A 19281-nucleotide genomic window follows, 5' to 3' on the forward strand; every position below is an offset into this window, starting at 1 on the left:
CTGCTATTTCTTTTTTGTTTCCCTTCCATCCCCAGCCCACCCCCTTTCCTGGTTGGCTCTGATGTCTCAAATGAGAAGCAATCTCAAACACTTCTCATGGCTGTTTATGGATGTTGAGCTCAGCTACTCTGCATATTTGGTAAAGTTGACTCCCAAGGTTTCTCATAGGTGTCTTCATTTTCTGACATCCATCAGTTTCTCTTATATAAATGTAGTGCCATGATATTGGCATTTGGGCTCTGAAAATGCATGTAGACTCACTGCTTCCTTACTCTGCTGGAGAAAAGCTGGTTGTTGGTTTTTTTTCCATTTGATCCAAGATACACTACGGCTCTCCTGCTGGTCAGTGTCTGAATTTGGAAGCTTGTAGCTGTATTTTCCTGTCCTTCTGTATGCTTGGCTCCTTCCTTGTCTGTGTACTTACTTGTGTATGCGACTGTGAAAGTTGTGCTTGAGTAGCTCCACTGAAGGAAGAAGGATAGTGGTGGTTTTGTGAACTTGCTGGAAAATTTTAGTTTCACTCTCAGCAAGCGGTCCCCACCCAACTGGGGAGGCTTCTGCAGTTCTGTGCTGGTGACTGCACTGGGCTTGTTCCTGTGACCTTGACTTTGTGGAAGTGAAAACTTAACTCAGCCTTTAAGTGTCATATATATAGTTTCCTTGTGGTTTTATACTGTGTTGGGATTTCACCACCATGTGCCCAGCTTTTTAGACTTTTTAGCTTTTTAGAGATAATGGTTTGTTGTGGGTTTTTTTTTTTTTTTTTTTTTTTTTTTTTTTTTTTTTTTTTTGTTCCATGTCCTGCATGAATTGTTCATAAATCACAGTCAAAGGTCTGGCAATAACTTGTTAATGCAAACATGAGAGTGATTCTACTCTGCCTAGCTTCCACTTTCATGTTGAATTTTGTTTCCAGACACAAGGGGCATATATCATATGGTGTGATTCTTGGGGTGTGCTGGGCACGGCCAGGAGTTGGACTTAGTGATCCTGATGTGTCTCTTCCAACTTAGCAGATTCTATATGTGTAGTGATCTGTCCTTGCCACACCAGGTGTCATTTACTACTTTTTGCACTGTTACAGTGCCAGAAAAGAAGAGACTGATTATAGAAGGCTAAACTCTCTGCAGTGCTTAACTGGAAGGTACTTGGGGGCTACAGTGGTGCCTCTAAAAGATTATTTGAGTAAGTGGATCTTGGCAATGCCTATTTTTGAACCTGTGTTATGTTAAAAGGCATGTGGCTTATTCCAAAGTAATTTTGGGAACTAACATTCAGGTTGACAGTGCTGAAACACTTCTGCTGCATTTCTGTGAAGTTCTGGTAGATGAGAGTGCTGTTTTGTACTTGTAATGTTTACCAAGTCTTTCTAACATTATCCTGATTTGTGGTAGCTTTTTCTTCTTTTCCTATGCTGATACTGCAGTCTCTAGAGTGGAATGTAATATATGTTAAATATTTTTTCAGATAATGAAGGAAATTTGCATTTCATAGTGGTATTAGCCATAAAACTTAATTATAAAATTTGACCATTTTATCTTCAGAGAAAAGCCTCGCTAAAGCTGTGAAATTTCTGATGTCTTCAGGAGCCCTGTATAATTTCTATAACCAGTGTGTGGGTTGGAATTGCTCACTGTCTCTGTTTCTACTTCCCAGGCTCTGCACTGTTTTGGGATTGCAGCTGCTGTTTGAACCTTCTTGCTCCCCAGCAGCCACAGAACCTGAACATGCCTTGTGTGCTTCCAAATTATAACAAATCTCATGGCTCTTCTGTTTTGTTATAGGGTTTAGGGGAGGGGAAAACCTACCAAAAGAGCTCTTTGATCTGCTCACTGTGTCTGTAATCCATTCCTGGGTTTTGAGGGACAGGTGGGCTGTAGAATTGGTTGTGGCCAGATGCCATGGCTAAGAAATGAAGCATGAGGAATTCCCTCCTGTCATCACTGCTGCCCTGGCATGGCTTCCCAGCAGACTTCCTGGTTTTAGTTGAGAAATAGGTTGTTGGTGAGACTGGTTTTTGGAAGCAGTGAAATAAATGGCAAACCAGCTAAGTCATAGGAGTCTTCTTGGTGTTCTTGTCCAGAAGAGGCTGTGTGGTGTGTGGGGAGCTGAATGAATGGTTATGCTAGGAACTGAGAGGCGCTCCAGCTGTTCCTGTGGTAGTCACAAAGTTCTTCCTGTCTGCAGTTGGATGTGTATCCTTCTTTACCAATTACTGAAATACAGAGGTTGAAATGTGTTGGAGCAATTCCTCCTAATTCCTGGAAAAGGCAACAAGGGGTAGGACCTGGGAGCCTTTCCACTCTGTTTGTCAGATGGAAGTAGCAAAGCTCCCTGGCTGAGCTGGGCCTAAATACCATCATACCATACATCTGATGCAAGTTAGATTTCTTGTGAAAATATTTCTCCCCTCTCTCCACCTGTCTACTTGCTCCTGCTTTTCTGTGCTGGTGGGAGAATTTCAGTGGTCTCCTCTGATCCTGACCAGGAAGATGTCCTGTTCTCTGCTGCTCCTTCATCCCAGCTGCCTGATCTTGGGTGCAAGAGACAAAACAGGAGATATTCATGTTTTCTATGCAGTATTGGTAGGGATTTATATGGACTTCACTGGGATTGTACTGGATGGAATGCAATGAACTGGCCTGCCTCATTGATTTTGACCCTCCTGACAGAGAGTAATAAGACTGATGGACATCTGTGTAGATCACGGGTAGAACAAGGGAAGGAAGATAATTATGATGAAATGGTAGGTACAAAATTGTTCATGTAACAGCACCTGATGGACACATGGGAGTGAGAAGACTGAATGAACTGTCCTGTGACTTACTTTGAGAGCTGATCATCTTTTTTTCTTAACAGTAGTGGGGTTTTGATCATTTACAGGAAGAGTAAATGAGTATTTGGAGACAAGTAAGGAGAAAGGTGGTGGAAAACTGCAGGGCGGGGGAAATTATTTGAGTGTAAAGGTAAATTTCTGAAAACCCCTGGATGAAGCAGCTTATTGACTCTTTGTGGTCATCTGGCTGCATTTACACTAGAGCTACTTTTCAGTGGCCCAGAGTCTCACAAGCCCTTAGTAGCAAAAGTTCCCAGAAAATAGTTTTTAGCAGGTTGTTTTTAATTAGCTTTGCAAACATTTTAATTGCACCTCTATGAAGTTCTGTTTCTGAACCTTGCCACCCATATCCTAAACTGCCTTGCTTATCTCACAGTGTAAGCCGTAAAGATCTTTATTTGGTGAATCCCCTCTTTCAAATGGTATTTATGAAGATGTGTAATTGGGGTTTATCTTTCTTCTGTGGCTGACTTGAAATACTTGTGGCAAACTTTGTTATATGGAGGAGAATGTGTCAGAATGCTGTGATTTAAAATTAAGCACTCAGCTACTAGAAAACAAACAGTATCAATGCTGTGGTTATTCTACAAAGTAAAACAAAAGCCAAAACCAGGCAGCAGTGAAGTTTTATAATGCTTTGTTCATGCAACTGTCTTTAACCAGTCCAGTTAAAGTGAGGGAACTGCGCATAAATAGAAAAGTTTGTGACAGTGTTAACTGTGAGAATACTAGAGTTAGATATTAAATGATTGGTAATGAAGGCATTATAGTGTTTGGTTGAATACAGATATTATAGAGAAGTGCTCAAATCTAGGGCAAGTTGAAGGCAGAGTAACAGACACTTGCCCACTCATGTTCGAGTGAATTACAACTTGTTTGTGTTTTGTTGTCCATCTCATTTATTTATAGTGCAGTTTTACCAACCTATAATTATTTTTTTTTTTTTTTAAGGAGACCTGTGAACAAGTTTAATGCAACTTGTTTCAATGTTAAGTTTGTGAAGTTTTGAAGTGATTTTTGCCTGGATGCGTTTGCAGGCCTGCAGAGAGAAACAAGGCTTGCTTTTCAGTGGCAACTTGTTGCTGCTCATGCAGGAGAAGTTGAACTAGTAAGAAAATAACCCTATGTTAAAACCTGTTCTGTCTTTGGGAGCAGCAACAAAAGCAAGTAGGAAAGACAAGACAACATAAGGAACAAGCTGGTAAATGTGTGTCATTTGGAGCGCTTGATTCCCTGTGCTGTGGAGACTGGGGAATTATAAAATCTCATCTGCTAAATGAAAGTGAGGGTCTTGAACATGCAGGATTGTGCATGGTGTCTCAGAATCTCAATCTGTCCACTTTGGTGTAAAAATCTCTTCAAAGGTGCTTTTATTACATACTCATGTTCTTATTGTGACTATAGCCATGATATACATACTTTTGAAATACATAAAAACAGGGGTTGTTTCTTTAAACACTTAAATTCAAAGGGAAATAAAGGTAATTATTAAAGGCCTCAGCCTTAAAATGTTTTTGTTAAAGTAATTGAAATTTTATTGGGCTGGTTGTAAGGTTGTTGCTGGCAATGTCAGATGGTTTCATAACCAGTAGTACAAAATGGGGGTGTGAAATGACTATCTGAAAAGCTGCTGTTCAGACCATGGATGAGACTGTGCCTGCTCACACATCAAGTTCAAGGTGTGATGCTTCAGTAAGGTGACCAATAATATAATTACCATAATGTGTGCATCTGTTGTTAACCCCTTTAAAATTTGAAATAGTTTTAAAATCAGCTAGTGAACATGTATATTGTTGACATTAAATATTTATGTGGGAATGCTGTGCTGCACCTGTTGCATCACAGTAATTGTGATGGGGCAGTTGTGTTTTGGGGCTTCATTTGTCTGGCTTAGGAATGAGTATGATTTGCCAGTCAATCTTGCACAGAAAGACTTTTTAGAATATACTGTACATGTGGCCTCTATCTCAACCCTCACATGATTTAGGCTTTAAATCCAGCTAAAGCTTGCTTATGCTGATGCTGATATGATGGTGGTGGCATCATGGCATCATGCCATGATGGTGGTGGCAGCAAGTAGCAGAGTTGGTCCTTGTGCCACAGTACTTTGAGAGGCACAGATGGGGTTTTTGAGATGGGTATCATGTGATTGCAGGCTAACTTCTGCACAGTGTTTGCTGGGTTTGCTTACAAGGTTTCTGAGAGTTTTATTATCCTGTCTTAGTGGGTGGTGGCATTTGAAGAATAAAAGAATGCAATCCTTCTGTCCAGTGGAGCTTTGGTAATTACTCCTCCGCACACTTGAGCTTAAATAACTGAGCCCAGTGTTTTCCATTTGACCTGGCAGAAGCCTGCAAAATATACACACAGAAAGCTTGCTGAAAGTTTCTTGAAAACAAGCAAGGGTGTAAACATTCAAACTTTTGCTGGCTTGCAAAATTGAATCAGTTACTGTCCCTCAGCTGCTTACCACTGCCTAGTCCTCTTTTTACCACCTCTGCTGATTGTGGCTTGTGGCTTTCCTTAGCTAGTGTGGAGTTATTAACCCAGCTATTGCTTAGCCTTTTCAAACTCGGCTGCTTCCCAGTCTCTGCTTGGGAACCTGGGCAGGTGGCTTGAGATAGATAGCTGCACATTCTGTCCCAAATAAAATGCACTATCATTTTCACTGCTCTTGGATCTCTGTCTGTGCGTAGCATTACTGTCAGAGAGACTTGAGGCTTTTTGGTGTTTAGTTGTGTGGGTCTGTTATTTCTTTAGGTAACAGTTCAGTTGTGCCATGTGCTTTGTCTCTTTTCCATATTCCTTCCCAAGTCCCCTGATACGTGGAAGTGCTGTGTATGGTAAACTGAAGAGCACTCCCTCTGAGAGCTTCAATTCTCCCTTCTGCAGCCCTAAGAAAGCAGGCTGATGCTGTTTGTTGCTTTGCTTTTTGTTCTTATGTTTCTCTTTGCTAGTAGGCAGTGCAGTGTGGTGGTTCTGTGTTGCCATAGATGCTGTATGATGGTTCCTCTGTAAACTGAACTCAGCCTCAGAGTAGTTTATTAATCTGCTATTTTGCAGGTTCCAGTAGGTTCAATATTTAACAAGTCACATGGTTTTGTCATATTCTTTTTCTTCTGAACTAATTGGGGAGGGAGGAGAGAAAGAAGTGCATCATTAATTTTAACAGTAGTTTTAATGGTGCACTTCTAGTACCTGACAGTTGATGCAGTGATTTTTTTTTTTAATACAGTCTTTGTAGAATGTTATACCTACCAAAATGTCTGAACGTTGGATTATCTGTTGAAATATACTCTCTGACCTTGTTCAAGTCTTGATAACCTTAATCACACAGTGATTTGCTATTTGTAGCTGTTAAAAGGAGATCAGTGGCAAAAGATTGTGAATGCTGTGTAAGCTTTTAGCAGTGAGTGTAAATTTAATTATGGAGACAAATTAACAAGAGACATATTAAATCTATGTTTAGTTAACAGAAGGGTTTAAAGAGGATTGAACAGGAGTATGTTTTGTGTGGTTTTTTTTTGTGAGGCTTTCATGAAAGTAAAGGCTTATACAGTGGCAGCACTGTAGGTAATTCTAAGATGGTTTTCTGTAGTTTAGAAAATTTTGCATTGTCACTCTGGCATCATGCAGAAGGAATGGTGTGATGTCTGCCCTCATCAAGCTGGCTGCTCTAGGACTGGGCTGGGTGCCTGCACCCAAGCTGGGTGCTGTGACACTGTGCTAAGTCCTGAACACCTGGTGCAGCCTTCCTGTACTGAGCTGGGTAGATGTGTTTTGGGTTGATTTTTCTTTTTTTTTTTTTTTTTTTTTGACTCTGATAACAGCAATGCTATTTCAGAAAGGTTGTTTGCCTTGGGTCCTTGGCAGGAGACAGGTTTGTCCTCTGAGGAGCTGGGAGTTTAGCTGCAGATGTGTTTGTGTTGGACCTGACCAAGGTCCATAGGGAGCAGACTTAGTTTTAGCGTGCCTCTAATAGTTTTGTACTGAGTTTTAGCTCTCTGAACTAGGAAAAGACAGCCTATTTAATTTAGGGAGCTCTCTTCAGTATTCTTGTTCAAGGAAGGAATAGGGAAACTTGGGGCTCCTAGTGCAGGCTTTCTGCAGATCCCTCTTTTCCAGGTGAGCAAAACTTTCCATCCCCAGCATGGTGACCGGGAAGTCCAAAGGATTTTGTTAAGTTCCTGCAGAAAGCAGGGCAGCTCTGCACAATGCTGTCACTCTTTGTCCTCTGTGTTTTTTTGTTGTGGGAAAGCATGAATAGAATACGTTGTTGCAAGCAGGAAGGGAAGTAGACTGTCTGGGTGGAAGAAATTGATCGCTAATTTAAACAAGACTGGTTATGTGTATGCTTGTGACACTCAGTGTCAGTTTGGAAATAAATAGCTTCTTATAAATGGTACAGCTGAAGAGTTGATGTCTTAGAGGGTGCTTTCTGATCACCCATGCATTTTTACAGGGCATTAAAAAAAGGAAAACCAAACTTTCAGGTCTTTGGAGTTACAGTGTTGATGTAACCCTGCTGATCATGAATGTGGTCAGAATGTTATCAGAATGCTACTCTTGAAACGTGCCTGTGATTATATTTAACTGTCCCCTCCTTCTCCCCACCATGGTAGGAGATAAGAGTTTTAGCTTCTAGGATGAAGCTTGTGGTTGAAGCTGGTAGAGTGAAGGCCTGAAGGTTTGGGCAAGTGGAGAGATTTGCTTGCTCCACAGCTCCTCTCCAGACTGCCTTGTATGTTTTGCTTCCCCTCTGCCCAGCTTGAGGCACACATCAATGCACAGCCCTGTGGAGTCTGGATGGGGAAAGCTGGAAGAGTTTGAAAAGAATCTATCAGAAGATACTTTGAGGAAAAAACCCTGTGGGATTTACAAGGAAGCTTTCAGATTTTTATTTTCTTGGAGGTACAAACAGATGTTTACAAAATGAGTGACAGGAAAGTTTACAAGTAAATTATTCGTATGTTTGCCTAAACCATTGCTTCCAAAGCTTTGGATTGTGTCCTGGCATATGAAGGACAGAGGAATGAGATGTTTTTTGGAAGCCATCCCTTTTTCTGCAGCAGTCCCTAATGCTGTGGGGTATGCTGAGGGCAGTTGCCTGTCCTGGGTGGAGTTGCTTACCAGCAGGTCTTACAGCTGCTTGGCTGCTGGCTTGGACCCAGTCTGTCCCACTGCAGCAGGGCAAGTGGTTTTGAAAACACTGAACCACCAGGACTGCTTGTTGGAGGAGCTGGGGCAGGTCAAGTGTTGGCCCCTCTCCTGTGCTTGGGCTTGTGTGCTGTCACTCAGGGCTCAGTGCCTGGGCTTCAGCTGAAATGCATGTTGCACCCCAACATATGAGCACACAAGTGTTGAGCAGTGCATCTGTCATGGATTCATTGGGATTTGTTTTATAAAGGTGCCTGTGAATGGGCAGGAGCCTTGTTTTGGAAGGTGTGCTCAGCATTTTAAATGAGAAGCAAAATGCAGAAGGCTCCTACTTTTCCTGTGGACCTCCTGTGAGTTGCTGTAAACAGGTGGCCCAGGATGTTTTGTGAAAAGCAGGTGCTGTTTGGATGTGGCTGGGTTTTACAGGTGTAATCATAATGTGAACAACACTTTCAGAAGATTAATGTGCTCCACAAATTCTCTCAGTATTTACATTCCAAATATTCCCTTTTACAAAAGGAAAAGGGAAGCTGTAAGAGGAACATCAAAAAGGACTAAAATTATGGTGATTCTTGAAAGGCATTACAATTTATGTACAGTTGCTACTATTATTTCTTTTGCAGGATGAGTCAGTTAGTTGTGGCAGCCACAGACATGCAGTTTTACGAGACCCATGTGTCAAGTGCCTGAAGCACTGTGTGCTGGAAAGGTTTGTCTTGGAGCTGCCTGTGAGAGCCCTGAGAGGATATCTCTGTGTGTTATCTGTACTGCAGTGCTCCACTAGCTGCCACACACTCTGTTCCTCTTCCGCAGTAGTGAGCGCATTTACTGTATTGATAATGGTCTTTTCAGTAGAAGGCTTTATGCTGACATGAACCTGGCTCTGTGAAACAAGGTTTCAATAGAAATGCTAAAAACTCAGTGAATTTGTGCATTTGCTGGTGGTGTGAGTTTCCTGGAAGTAGGGGTTAAACTAATAATTATCTTCCATCAAAATGCAACAGGCATTTGAAACGTTACTTTCTGTTCAAGTTCCTCTTGCCTTTCCACCATCCTTCTTAGCATCTTCTTAGAAGCTCTTGTTTGCTTGCTGAAACAAGTATTGTGTGGCCTGCTAATTCAGATCATGTATGGCAGGCCAGCAAAAAAAGTTGTCAGGTTGTTGTGGTGAAATAAAACATCCGGAACAAAATTATGGGGTGTTAATCCCACAGCATGAGAAACTCTTAACTAAATGCTCATTATAGCAGTATTATAAAGGGTAGGACTAGACAGGTAACACAGGAACCTGGAGAAAGGCTGAGCTTCCCCTCTAGGAAAACTCTTGGCTTGCTTGGCTCTCACCTTGGGGAAAGAGGGTGAAGGAGGAACTTTGTACCTCCTTGTTCTGCTCCCATAAGAAGAACTTTAGATTTTTTTTTTCCCCCAAGCCTTTCCTTATGGACTTGTATGGAAAAGTGGAAGTTCAGAGCAGGGCTACCCAAGGCCTACTTGGAACACAACTGGAAGGAGGCAGACTGTGAAAAAGAAGCCAGTTTCCTCTTCTCAGAGTCAAGGCATTCAAAGCTCTTGGATGGCTCCCAGAAGGCAAAGAAGAAATGGAACCCAGTCTCATTACAGAGTGTCTTGCATACAGGGGAGTTCTATAATTAAAGGATGTTGCCCTCTGCTCCCATTGTTGTTTGCCTCTCTGAACTTTAATTTTACTCTGAACCCCGTGCTGACAGTGTATGTGCTGGGGCTGTGATAGAAAAGTGATCTTAGGTATTTATGAGCTCACCTTCAAATGAATGAGTACGGTTATCTGAGTTTTTTTCCCCTCTTTTTTCCTTTTCCCCCCTCACATCTAGGTGCTTTTTTGCTTTCCCATTCCCTGCTGTCTGGACTAAGCTATAGATGAGTAGTGTTTCACAGATGAAGTGTGGCATTCAGACCTACTCTTCAACAAGGGCTGAATTGTCATCAAGCTCCAGTCCTTCTGAAAACTGTTGTAGCAAGCTTGTCATGTATTGAGTGTAGCCTTGTTCTTCATGCTTTGTAATACATGAGCAAGCATAAAAAGACGTGATTTCTACTTACTAGGCTTCTAGTTAGGCTTCCCTCTACTTCTGTCTTCCCACAGTAGGTTCAGCTGGTCTGTTTGGCTGGCCTTTTTTATCATACATGATAAGAAGCCTAGGCAGCCAGCCAGCTGCTGTGGAACTATAATAGGGCCAGTGGCATGTACAAAATTTGATTACTGCTGTCAACACCAGAGAGAATAGAAGAGAGCACGTACTTCAGTCAGAGAGCTACTAAATAAATGGCCTGTTGAATTCAGTAGTAGTAGAAATAAGACCATCTTCCTTCTAATGAATGAAGTGGTTTATGGGTAGAGAGTATACTAGTACATTGAGCTCTGGAGTTGGGTTAAAAACTGTTTTTAAAAGTCTTCCTTTGCCACCTTCAAAGATTACTTTGACCAGAAATTTCCATTTCTCTTGTGTTTATCTGCTCTTGCAGTTCATGTATAGATTTCACACCCAATACTTCAGATATTCACAGAGGCCATGGTTTCACTTTTAAAATTTAGCTTAAAAATATTCCTGCTGTCCTAAAGCTAATTTCTTTGCAGATGGGCTCAGATATGAAACTATTTCATGCGAGTAATTCTATTTCTGTTTAGGCAAGAGATTTTTGGTTTTTTTAATTTAAACATAGTGTAACAACCTCCCCTCTCCCCCCCACCCCCCTCTCAAGTTAGTACATATTCTCAGTGTATATTCTTGTTGAAATGTTGGATTTTTTAGGTAAAACCTGATGTTAGATAAAAGTGGGTTCTCTGATGTTCATGGGGCAGCTGCTGATGTCAGGCAGAGCTTGAGGGCTGAGCTTCTCTGGAAGCTCTGGTGCATGAATGATTTACTCAGCTTTGCTAATACCTTCCCATTGAATGAAGTTCAACGGACTGATGGAGTCAGAGTGGTGTTTCTATAACTGCTCTCACTGACTGCAATCACTTCCTCATTTGAGAAATGGTAAACCCAGAAATATTGTCACAAAGTAGCTGACTTCTTCAATCTTGCCAAGTGTGGGTTGGCCTTGGAGTGGCAGGGAGTGAGGTGAGGTATTGGATGCACAGGAGAGCATTCTTAGGGAATTCAGACCAGTCTCATCAAAACTTTAAAAAAGGAACACATGGTGCTGTTGGTAAGACTTCTGGCATATGTGCAGGTCTGTCTGCTAATTCTCATCATTTGTTTGGTGGAGTTGCCAGTATCTTTTTGTTTTGTGCTTGGGAAGTGCTTGGTGCAGTAAGGTTTGTATTTATATGTATTACAAAACATATCCTTGTTTGTTTCTAAAATAGAAATCTTAGCTTTAAAACTTATATTGCCTTTCCACTTTGGTCCTGTTTGCATGGTTCACAGAAATGTTTGGATACAAATGTTGGATTTAGCCCCCTGAATGTATGGTTGTCTTTATTAATGGAAAAAAACCTCCTTTTGTGTGAAGCCTTTCAGCTGTCAATTTTGAGGAATTCTTGAATTTGGGGAAAACAATCCAACCCAGAAATTTAAGGAAGACCAATTTCTGGCCACAAAAAATGAAAGAAAAATCTGATCTTGATTTCTCCTTCCTTCCCTTCTCTGATTAGTGTCTGGGGTGTCATACAGTAAACTGTCCTGACTGGATATTAATGAAGAGAGGAGAGCTGTATGTAGAACATTTGTCTTACAGTATGATACAATGAGACAGGCAGACAAATCAAACAGTCTCTCTTTCTGATTTTGAAACCAATTCTGTGGTTTAGAATGCTCCTCTCTGGTCATAGTGCCTGTACTTATGTGTTCTAGCTAATCTCCTCTTGCATTACTTTGTTGTGACTCTTGCAATTCTGTACAGTTAGGAAACTGAAAGTGTGGGATATGGAGCATCTTTCATTACTACAGTTTTTGGAGTCCTCTTCATTTAGAAGTTATAAAATTGGCAACAGGCTTTTGAAGACAGAGGGATTCAATTTGCTTTTTGTACTGGTGGTAAGCACAGTTTAAAGGCCCACTTGAAAATAACTGATCTTCTCATAGCCCTGCATTACCAATTTTCTGCTTTACTGTTCCTTGCTCTGTCTTCTTTGGAATTACTGCACAGTGGAGAGGGCATGCCTAATTAGAGTTTGTAATTTTTGACTTGGAGGTTTATTTGTAGAACTTCCTTTATGTGCTATAATCTTACGTTTAAAATTTCTTGTGCTTTTTTGAGAGGCCATTAAAAGATGTGGATGCTTACTTTGAAGAGCTGCTCTGGATTTATGATCTGTTGAATATGTGAAAAGAGTGTTATAGTGATACTGCAAACTTTTTACAGAATGAATACTAAAAATATTTAGGATTTTTAAATGAGTGTGGTGTTTGACCAGAGATTTTGATTTGAACAGAAAAGGAAAATTGCCATCAGCTTTCCTATTTTCACTTTGTAGAATTTAACTTGCCTGTTCTCTGAAGGCCGGAGTGTCCTCCTGCTTTCATAAGGAATAGCAAACAGCATATTTATCTGATTTTAAAGAGAAAAGAAATCTCAATTTGCTTGAAGTCTGTTACTTGCTAATGTGCAGCCTTTTTAAAGGTTGGTTTCCTGACTGGTTCCTGTCAGTCACTGTGTGGCTGAGTGTGTCAAACCCTCAGAGGAAAACCAGCGCTTCCCCCCCCTTGAATCCCAGCATGCAGTTCTTGCGTGGGTATTAGCGTGTACTTCCTCTCCATCTTCACTTTCCTGTTATTCAAAAACTGAGCTTGATCATGAGCGCTCAAACAGCCAAAAAAGTTGTGTGGAAAAAGTGCAAGGTTGCTGCGCCTCGGCACACTGACCGGCAGACCTGTCCGCTGGGTGAGTGCTTCCCTGCGTTCTGAAGGCTGTGGTAGATGAAAGACCCCCAGGCATGTGGGTCTGGTTTTTTCTTCTACACCTGATGAGAGCTGCTTTTCTTAACTTGGCCAAAGTTTATTTGCGCTAACAGAGCAGGTCGTGGAAGGCATGGCAGGAAACGGAGCGGGGAAAGGCTGTTTTCTGTGGCACTGCTCCGTTGCAAGCGTTGTGTGAGCTCTGGCTGTGTCACACCTGCTGACTTAAGATCCTCTTGGTAATGCTTGTGTTGTAGGCTTCCCTTTCACCTAGATCAGTAACTTGTTCATGGCAGAAATTTTAGCGTTGTTCTGTCTGATTGAAAGTCTTCATGTCCCTAATTTTCTTAAAATATGCATTACATTTTGGTGATTTCAGCATTTACTTGTTTTGATTCTTTACAGTTCTGCCTAGTGTGCCTTTTGGTACTTTTGAATGTATAAACTTACAGCAGCTCCTTGACACCCCCGCAAGTTTTTCCCCTCATTTTGGTGCTATCTCAAGAGAGCTGTATTTTCTGTAATTTTGTATTTGAAAGAATATTTTGTGGAAGGATGCTTTGGAAAAGAAGAAATTTGGGGTATTATTTTTTCCTCTTCCTTTTGCCATCTTTCATACCTACTGTGATTGAAATTTCATGGGTTGTCTCATCTGTTTTTTGACTGGGGCCAAATAACACAGATTGGCAAGGAAAAGGCAATTTGATTATTCCTAGTACCTGTGAATATGCTATGTAGGTGCAGTAATTGACAGATTTAAACTGTTTATTTTGTGAATTGGTGTCAGAACTTTGAGAAAGCAGAATGTGTTGATCAATAAAGAATTTGGTCTACTTGACTTTTGATGTGGGTTTTAGCTGGAGTCTGAAGATGGATTTTTAGAAAATCCTCTGAAGATGTATCAATGTAATGGCTAAATTTAGAATAAGATGATGGGCTGGGACTCTGATTTCGTCTATGTTTGCTTCTAGAACAATGAGGTGGATTTGGATATATGCCAGTTTAGCTGAGAGCAGAAACTTTTCCTTTGTGGCTCAATCCAAACTTCCTTAAGAAACTGACAGAAATGTTAAGAAAACTCAGTAATGTGAGCAGAGTTGCTTTTGACTGACTCTGGAGAGCTCAGTAAATTATAGGCTGGAGAGATCTAGTGTTCTTCAAAATCTGCACGTATTCAGCCCTCAAATGTGAGACATCTGCAGTTGATCATTCTTGGAAGGTTAGCAGTAGGAGAAAATCAATCTGCTTGGTTTTAACCTCGGCTGCTGTTCATGGAAGTTGTTTGTTCTGGCTCTGTGTGTATTGGTGTAGGGTTTTTTGGACTATTTCTTGGGGTTTTTTTCCTTTCTTCTTTTTTTGTCATATTTTTAGAAGAGCATAAACTTGGGACAGGAGTTATAACCAGCCATGTAGTTAACTGATGAACACTTCAGTTGTGAAACCTCTGAAATGTTCATCTGTGGGATAATAGGGGGGTCAATCTCTCTGAGGTTTTATATCTCAATCCTTCAGGTCTTTTTAATATGTAAGTGCACAGTTAATATTTGGTGATTGTGTGTCTACAGATGATTTCTCTGGCACTCACTCCAGGTGGCTAGGCTAAGGTGTAAACCTCCTAGGTGAGCAGCAGCTACATGCTGTTCAGGTGCTTTATATGACTGAGCACAGTGTTTACTGATTGTTTCTTAAAGCCTGTTTAAATCTGAGTTGAACATTCTTTTTAAAAGAATATAGGTCATGGCTGATAAAATTGCAGTTATAATTTTTCTTAATCAAGCAGGCATTTTTCAGGAAATTTGTTTATGAACAAAGATTTTAATTAAAGTGTAGCACTGTACATTTGCTTTTCAAGAGACTCATAGTCTCACATTCATCGTCATCTTCTCCCTTTTTTAAAAACTCTGTATTTGGAGACTGTGAGAGAATCGGGGCTTTGGACACTTCTTAGTGTGTTGGAAATGCACATAGGAGGGGAAAAAATCTGAAAAAAACTGGAAGGTAAGAGGCATGGAAGGGAAAATGAAGAAAAAACCTGAAGGTAAAATAAATTGAGGGTGTGTGTACGCTATGGTGGAGAGGCTATTCTCTGAGAGGACAGGATTTTTAATGATGCAGTACTGGAAATACTCAGGGAAAAAATGGGTGGAGAAGTTGGAAGGGGTGTGTATGTAATTGTTTCTTCATGTCCTTTGCTTTTCACAGAAATCTAGAATATAAATAACAGGGACTCTTTTCAGTCAGCCAGAGGTGTGGCTTTGACTTTTTTGGTTGTGTGCTTGCTGTGAGAATTGGCAGGGACTGGAGGAAGGGAGGTTGAAGCTCATACCTGATAAAGTGTCCAATTGTAAATGAATTAGTTTGGGTGAAACTAAAGTGGATAAGACTAACTTCTATTCTCTGAAGCCTAAACAGCACAACTAAGTTTTGTCAGAGATTGATTTATGGTCTGAAACGTTCTAAATAATTTAGCTCATCTGGTGGGATGACCTTCTTTATAACAGTCTAATCTCTTAATAACCTCTTAAACTCTCAAGCTGGTGACAGGCACTGGGAGTGTGGTGGCACTGGTAGGCTACTGGTACCTAACTGGAACCAAAGCTTACTCTTTATCTAAGTGGAGAAAAAAGAAGGGATCTTGTACTTTCCTTGCCTGTTCAAACAAAAGGGCTTTCTTCATTGCTGTTCCATGGCATGGGAGATAATTTCTGTTGTTCTAGTAAAATTTCTGAAACTGTTGCAGGAAAATAATTGGGCTATTTTTTGTTTACATATATATATTCTACTGTTGTGGCACTATTTGACGTGATTATTTAATAAAATATTTTTTTCACCACCATTGCCTCATTACCCAGATGGAAATCACCCTGTTATTGGAGGGGAGGCTATTTAACCTGTGTTACAGAGGCAGAAAAAGATGCTGGTTCTATGACCCTTTCTGACACAGGTTGCCTTGTGGAACTTTTTCTGTAAAATGTCAACTCCTGAAGCCAGTAAAGCACTCTGCAGTAATTGAATAATCGATGTTAGCATCTAAGAATTATGTGACTAGATATTGTTTTGTCATTATATTCATACAGTTATAAACAAAAGTGAGATCAATTTACATTTTGTTGTGTGAATTAATTGTGCAGCCACCATGCCAGTGATTGAAATGAGTGTTGCTTTTCAATAGCAGTAGAAGGCAATGGCAATGACATGACTGAGGTATTTTTCAGGCAGATAGATAGTTCAAGAGCATATCTTCTGAAACTCTGCATTTAGCTTCTGTCCATTTGTGTCTCTGGAAATCTCAGAAGCACTAGCCTATAAACAATAAGCTTTCTTTCAGGTAGGAAGGTATTTGTCTGTGTTCCCACAAGATACATGCGCTGATAGCAGCTTGAAATTGAGACCACACACAAGCTGTTACTATAGTCAAACTAATATTTATGGTGCTGTTTGTATTACTGTAAACTTTGATCTTGTTAGTAGTTTAGTTCAGCTGTGTTGGTCCTCAAATCTGTTTGATTTCAAACAACTCTAGCTTTTAAACACTTGAAAGTAGTATTTACTACTTTTTAGTATTTACTTCACTTGCTGCTTTTTGGCAGCAAGTGAAGTATGTGTTCTGAAATACAGCGTGGTTGTAAATAGAAACAGGTTTACATAGTAATTACATCACGTTGCCTTTTGGGTCTTCAAGTGAATTTACTTTCAAGATCTGAAAGACTTTAAAAAACTCTTCTTATATATATTAAACTCTTAAATGCAGGTAGGTACTGAAAAAGTGGAAAATATTTTCTGTTGCCCTGTAGTGGAGTCCCTTTTGAAGCTGTAGGGGGGGAGTGTTTGGCTGCTGGCGGCAGGCTGTGCCCCTGTGCTCGGTGCCCGTGGCTCGGCTCCCCGGAGCGGTGACTGTCTGCCGCTGGCTCGCTTTAATGTTCGCACCGAAATGTTGCGACCCTTAACTCGAGGGCTCCATCTGCTTCCTGCCCTCGTCCCTGATGAATAGGGCAGGAATTGGCAGCAGTGTGGTCAGCTATGTGACCTCATTTGTGTGGCGTCTGGGTGGAGCGCCCTGATCTTCGCTGGGCGAGAGCTGAGAAAGCGAATTGCAGTAATTCCCTGGCTGAGCCTTCCCCCGGGTGAAACCCGGGCTTGCGCCGCAGGGCAAGGAGATGCCTTCACTCTGACACTTAGTACGTGCCGAGATTAATTTCTCTTGAAGCGTTCAGAAAAGCAGCAAATGGTTCGAGGTTTTTCTGCAGAAATCGGGAAAGGTTCTGTCCGAGTTCCGTGCGGTGCAGGGTGACAGTCAACAGCTTTGTCCTTGTGTCTGCCCAAATCAAAGCTGTCACACGAGTGTGCACTGGCAGCCCTCGCTAATAATGGACAGTCAAGAGAGCGCTCCGGATCCTTTGCGCAGATGGAAGCAGAGTGGTTGTATCTGTCTTGCTGAATTTCACTGCAGTGTGGATTTTGTACTGTAGTTATGACAGTTATGTCTTTATTGAGATGGTGTTGCTCAGGGTTAACTGTTCTGGATCTGATTATCTCCAAATTAAGGCCTGTGATATGATATGCCAGCTTGGAGTGCATAGGTCCTATCCCTGCCCATTCCCTCTTGTGCTGGTGACTGGTTCTAGCCCAGTGCTTCTGTGAGGTTGCCCCAAGCTGTTCCCCAAAATCACAACTTCAGGACTGCCTGCCCTGGATTGAGAGAAATGTCCTGCTTGGCTTCATGAGGTGCTGATGTGCAGCCTTTAATACTGTTTCTCTTTCTCTCAGCTGTACTTTCTACCCTGATAAAATTGTACAGCTCAATCATTTTAAGCTTCAGATTATTTTAAAAGGTTCTTAGCTGGTTTAATACCTTGTAATGCAAAATATTTTTAAAGCAATTCGTAAAACATTCTGTGCAGACCGTTGAAATTAACTTCTGCTCCCAGCTCAGCTATAGTAAAATCAATATTTGCTTGTCTTGTGTGACCAGAGTTGCCTTATATACCAGGAAAACATTTCCACTGCTGCTTTTAAGGTAGCAAAGAGGTAGTAAAGCTGTTACTTTCTGAAAGCAGAATAATAGACCCCCTCTAAAGCTACTTTTTCCTCTCCTAAAGTCCTTATGCAGGTTCTTTTGCCAAATTTTTCTGGCACACCCCTTTCTAAAAGGTTAGTTGCCATTTCTCCACTTCTAATGAAGAAAGCAAATTAATACGATCTATTTAGTTGCTGCAAATAATTGTGAACTTGGAATTGAATATTTGAAAGCTAATCTGTATTACTAAATAGCATCCAGTTTGTTTTTGATTTTCTAAAATGTAGGTTTTGCATTGTATTTTTTTTTTTTTACCAAACAATTTGCTGCTAATTCTTGTTGAGGTTTTCCCTTCAGTGGAGAAGTTGTAGGCTTTAGCTTGCTGATGACAAGTTGAGATTGAAGGGTAATATGCTGGGATTCTTAGCCTTGTGTACAAGAAAGCCATAAAACTCTGTCACCTGATGTCTTACCATCATTTCCATATCTGTTGCCATAAAATCTCATGCAAGCATTCCTTATCTTATCTGCAAGCAGTAACTGCGGTAGCTTGAAAAAAAGTTCCAAGTGTGGGTTACACAGATAACTTTCCTGTGGGAACATGCCTCAACCTTTTGTTTAGTAGTCTTGAATGCAGGTAGAGTCTCCCACAATGTTCAAGCTCATTTCTCATTAATAAAAGTGAGAGAAAATGTAGTTGGTAAACTTGAGTATCAAATGATGGTGTACTTTGCTGTTTTAAGCAAGCAGTAAATGTTCTATACCGTTAAATGGAAGCAAGTATGTTATCCTTTCAGTTTTTGATCTGTGAACAGAACTGATTATAAAAAATTGTTAGCTGAAAGACTTGCAAGTCCTAATACCTAGACAGAATTAAACCAATCACAGTATGCTTCTTGTGTTTTTAGTTGATTTTGATGCAGTTTCATTCCTGTCTCTAGTGGTATATTCTTGAAAATAATCAAACTGTCAGTTGTTCCCACTTTGGTGCACAGTGCCAGCCTTCTGTTGGAGGTGCTTTTTGGTTTAAGTAATTTATCTGCCTGTCACTAAGGGGGAAAAAACTTATTTTAACCAAATGGTTTTTTTTAGGTTTGCATCTGAAAGAGAAACCAAGGTATTGCTGATAATGGAAGATATTAACTTTCTGAGATACTTTGTTTTACAGTGGATTAATATCAGAAAACAGTGCAATTTAATTTATTATTAGAATCCAATTATTTGTGTTAAAGTGAGCAATACTATAAAAGACTTTATAGAGCATTCACCTTGCTTCTCTGTTTGGTTTTTTTTTTTTAATGGTGGCTTGTTTGGTTTTTTTGTGTGTCTTCTATTGTTTTTGTGAAAGTAATAAAAATAACTCAAAAGATTTTGTCCTCAGGAGTTGAGCT

At 40.6% G+C, this 19281-nt stretch overlaps 1 protein-coding gene across 3 annotated transcripts in view; it reads left to right on the forward strand.

Moving 5' to 3' along the window:
- UTRN (utrophin) overlaps nucleotides 1-19281 on the forward strand; it is a gene marked incomplete at its 5' end in the record, with an annotated part of 335751 nt that overhangs the window by 20966 nt on the left and 295504 nt on the right. Inside the window, one exon of one of the 3 annotated variants that reach the window (XM_084203641.1) lies at nucleotides 12772-12859. The exons of the other annotated variants lie outside the window; for them this stretch is intronic. Within the exon in view, the coding sequence (XP_084059767.1) occupies nucleotides 12772-12859 (88 nt within the window). Of the gene's footprint in view, nucleotides 1-12771; nucleotides 12860-19281 lie in introns of those variants that run through there. 3 annotated transcript variants of the gene reach the window in all.

This window comes from Fringilla coelebs (assembly GCF_963513975.1).
Source record: "Fringilla coelebs genome assembly, chromosome: 3".
Taxonomy (NCBI): domain Eukaryota; kingdom Metazoa; phylum Chordata; class Aves; order Passeriformes; family Fringillidae; genus Fringilla; species Fringilla coelebs.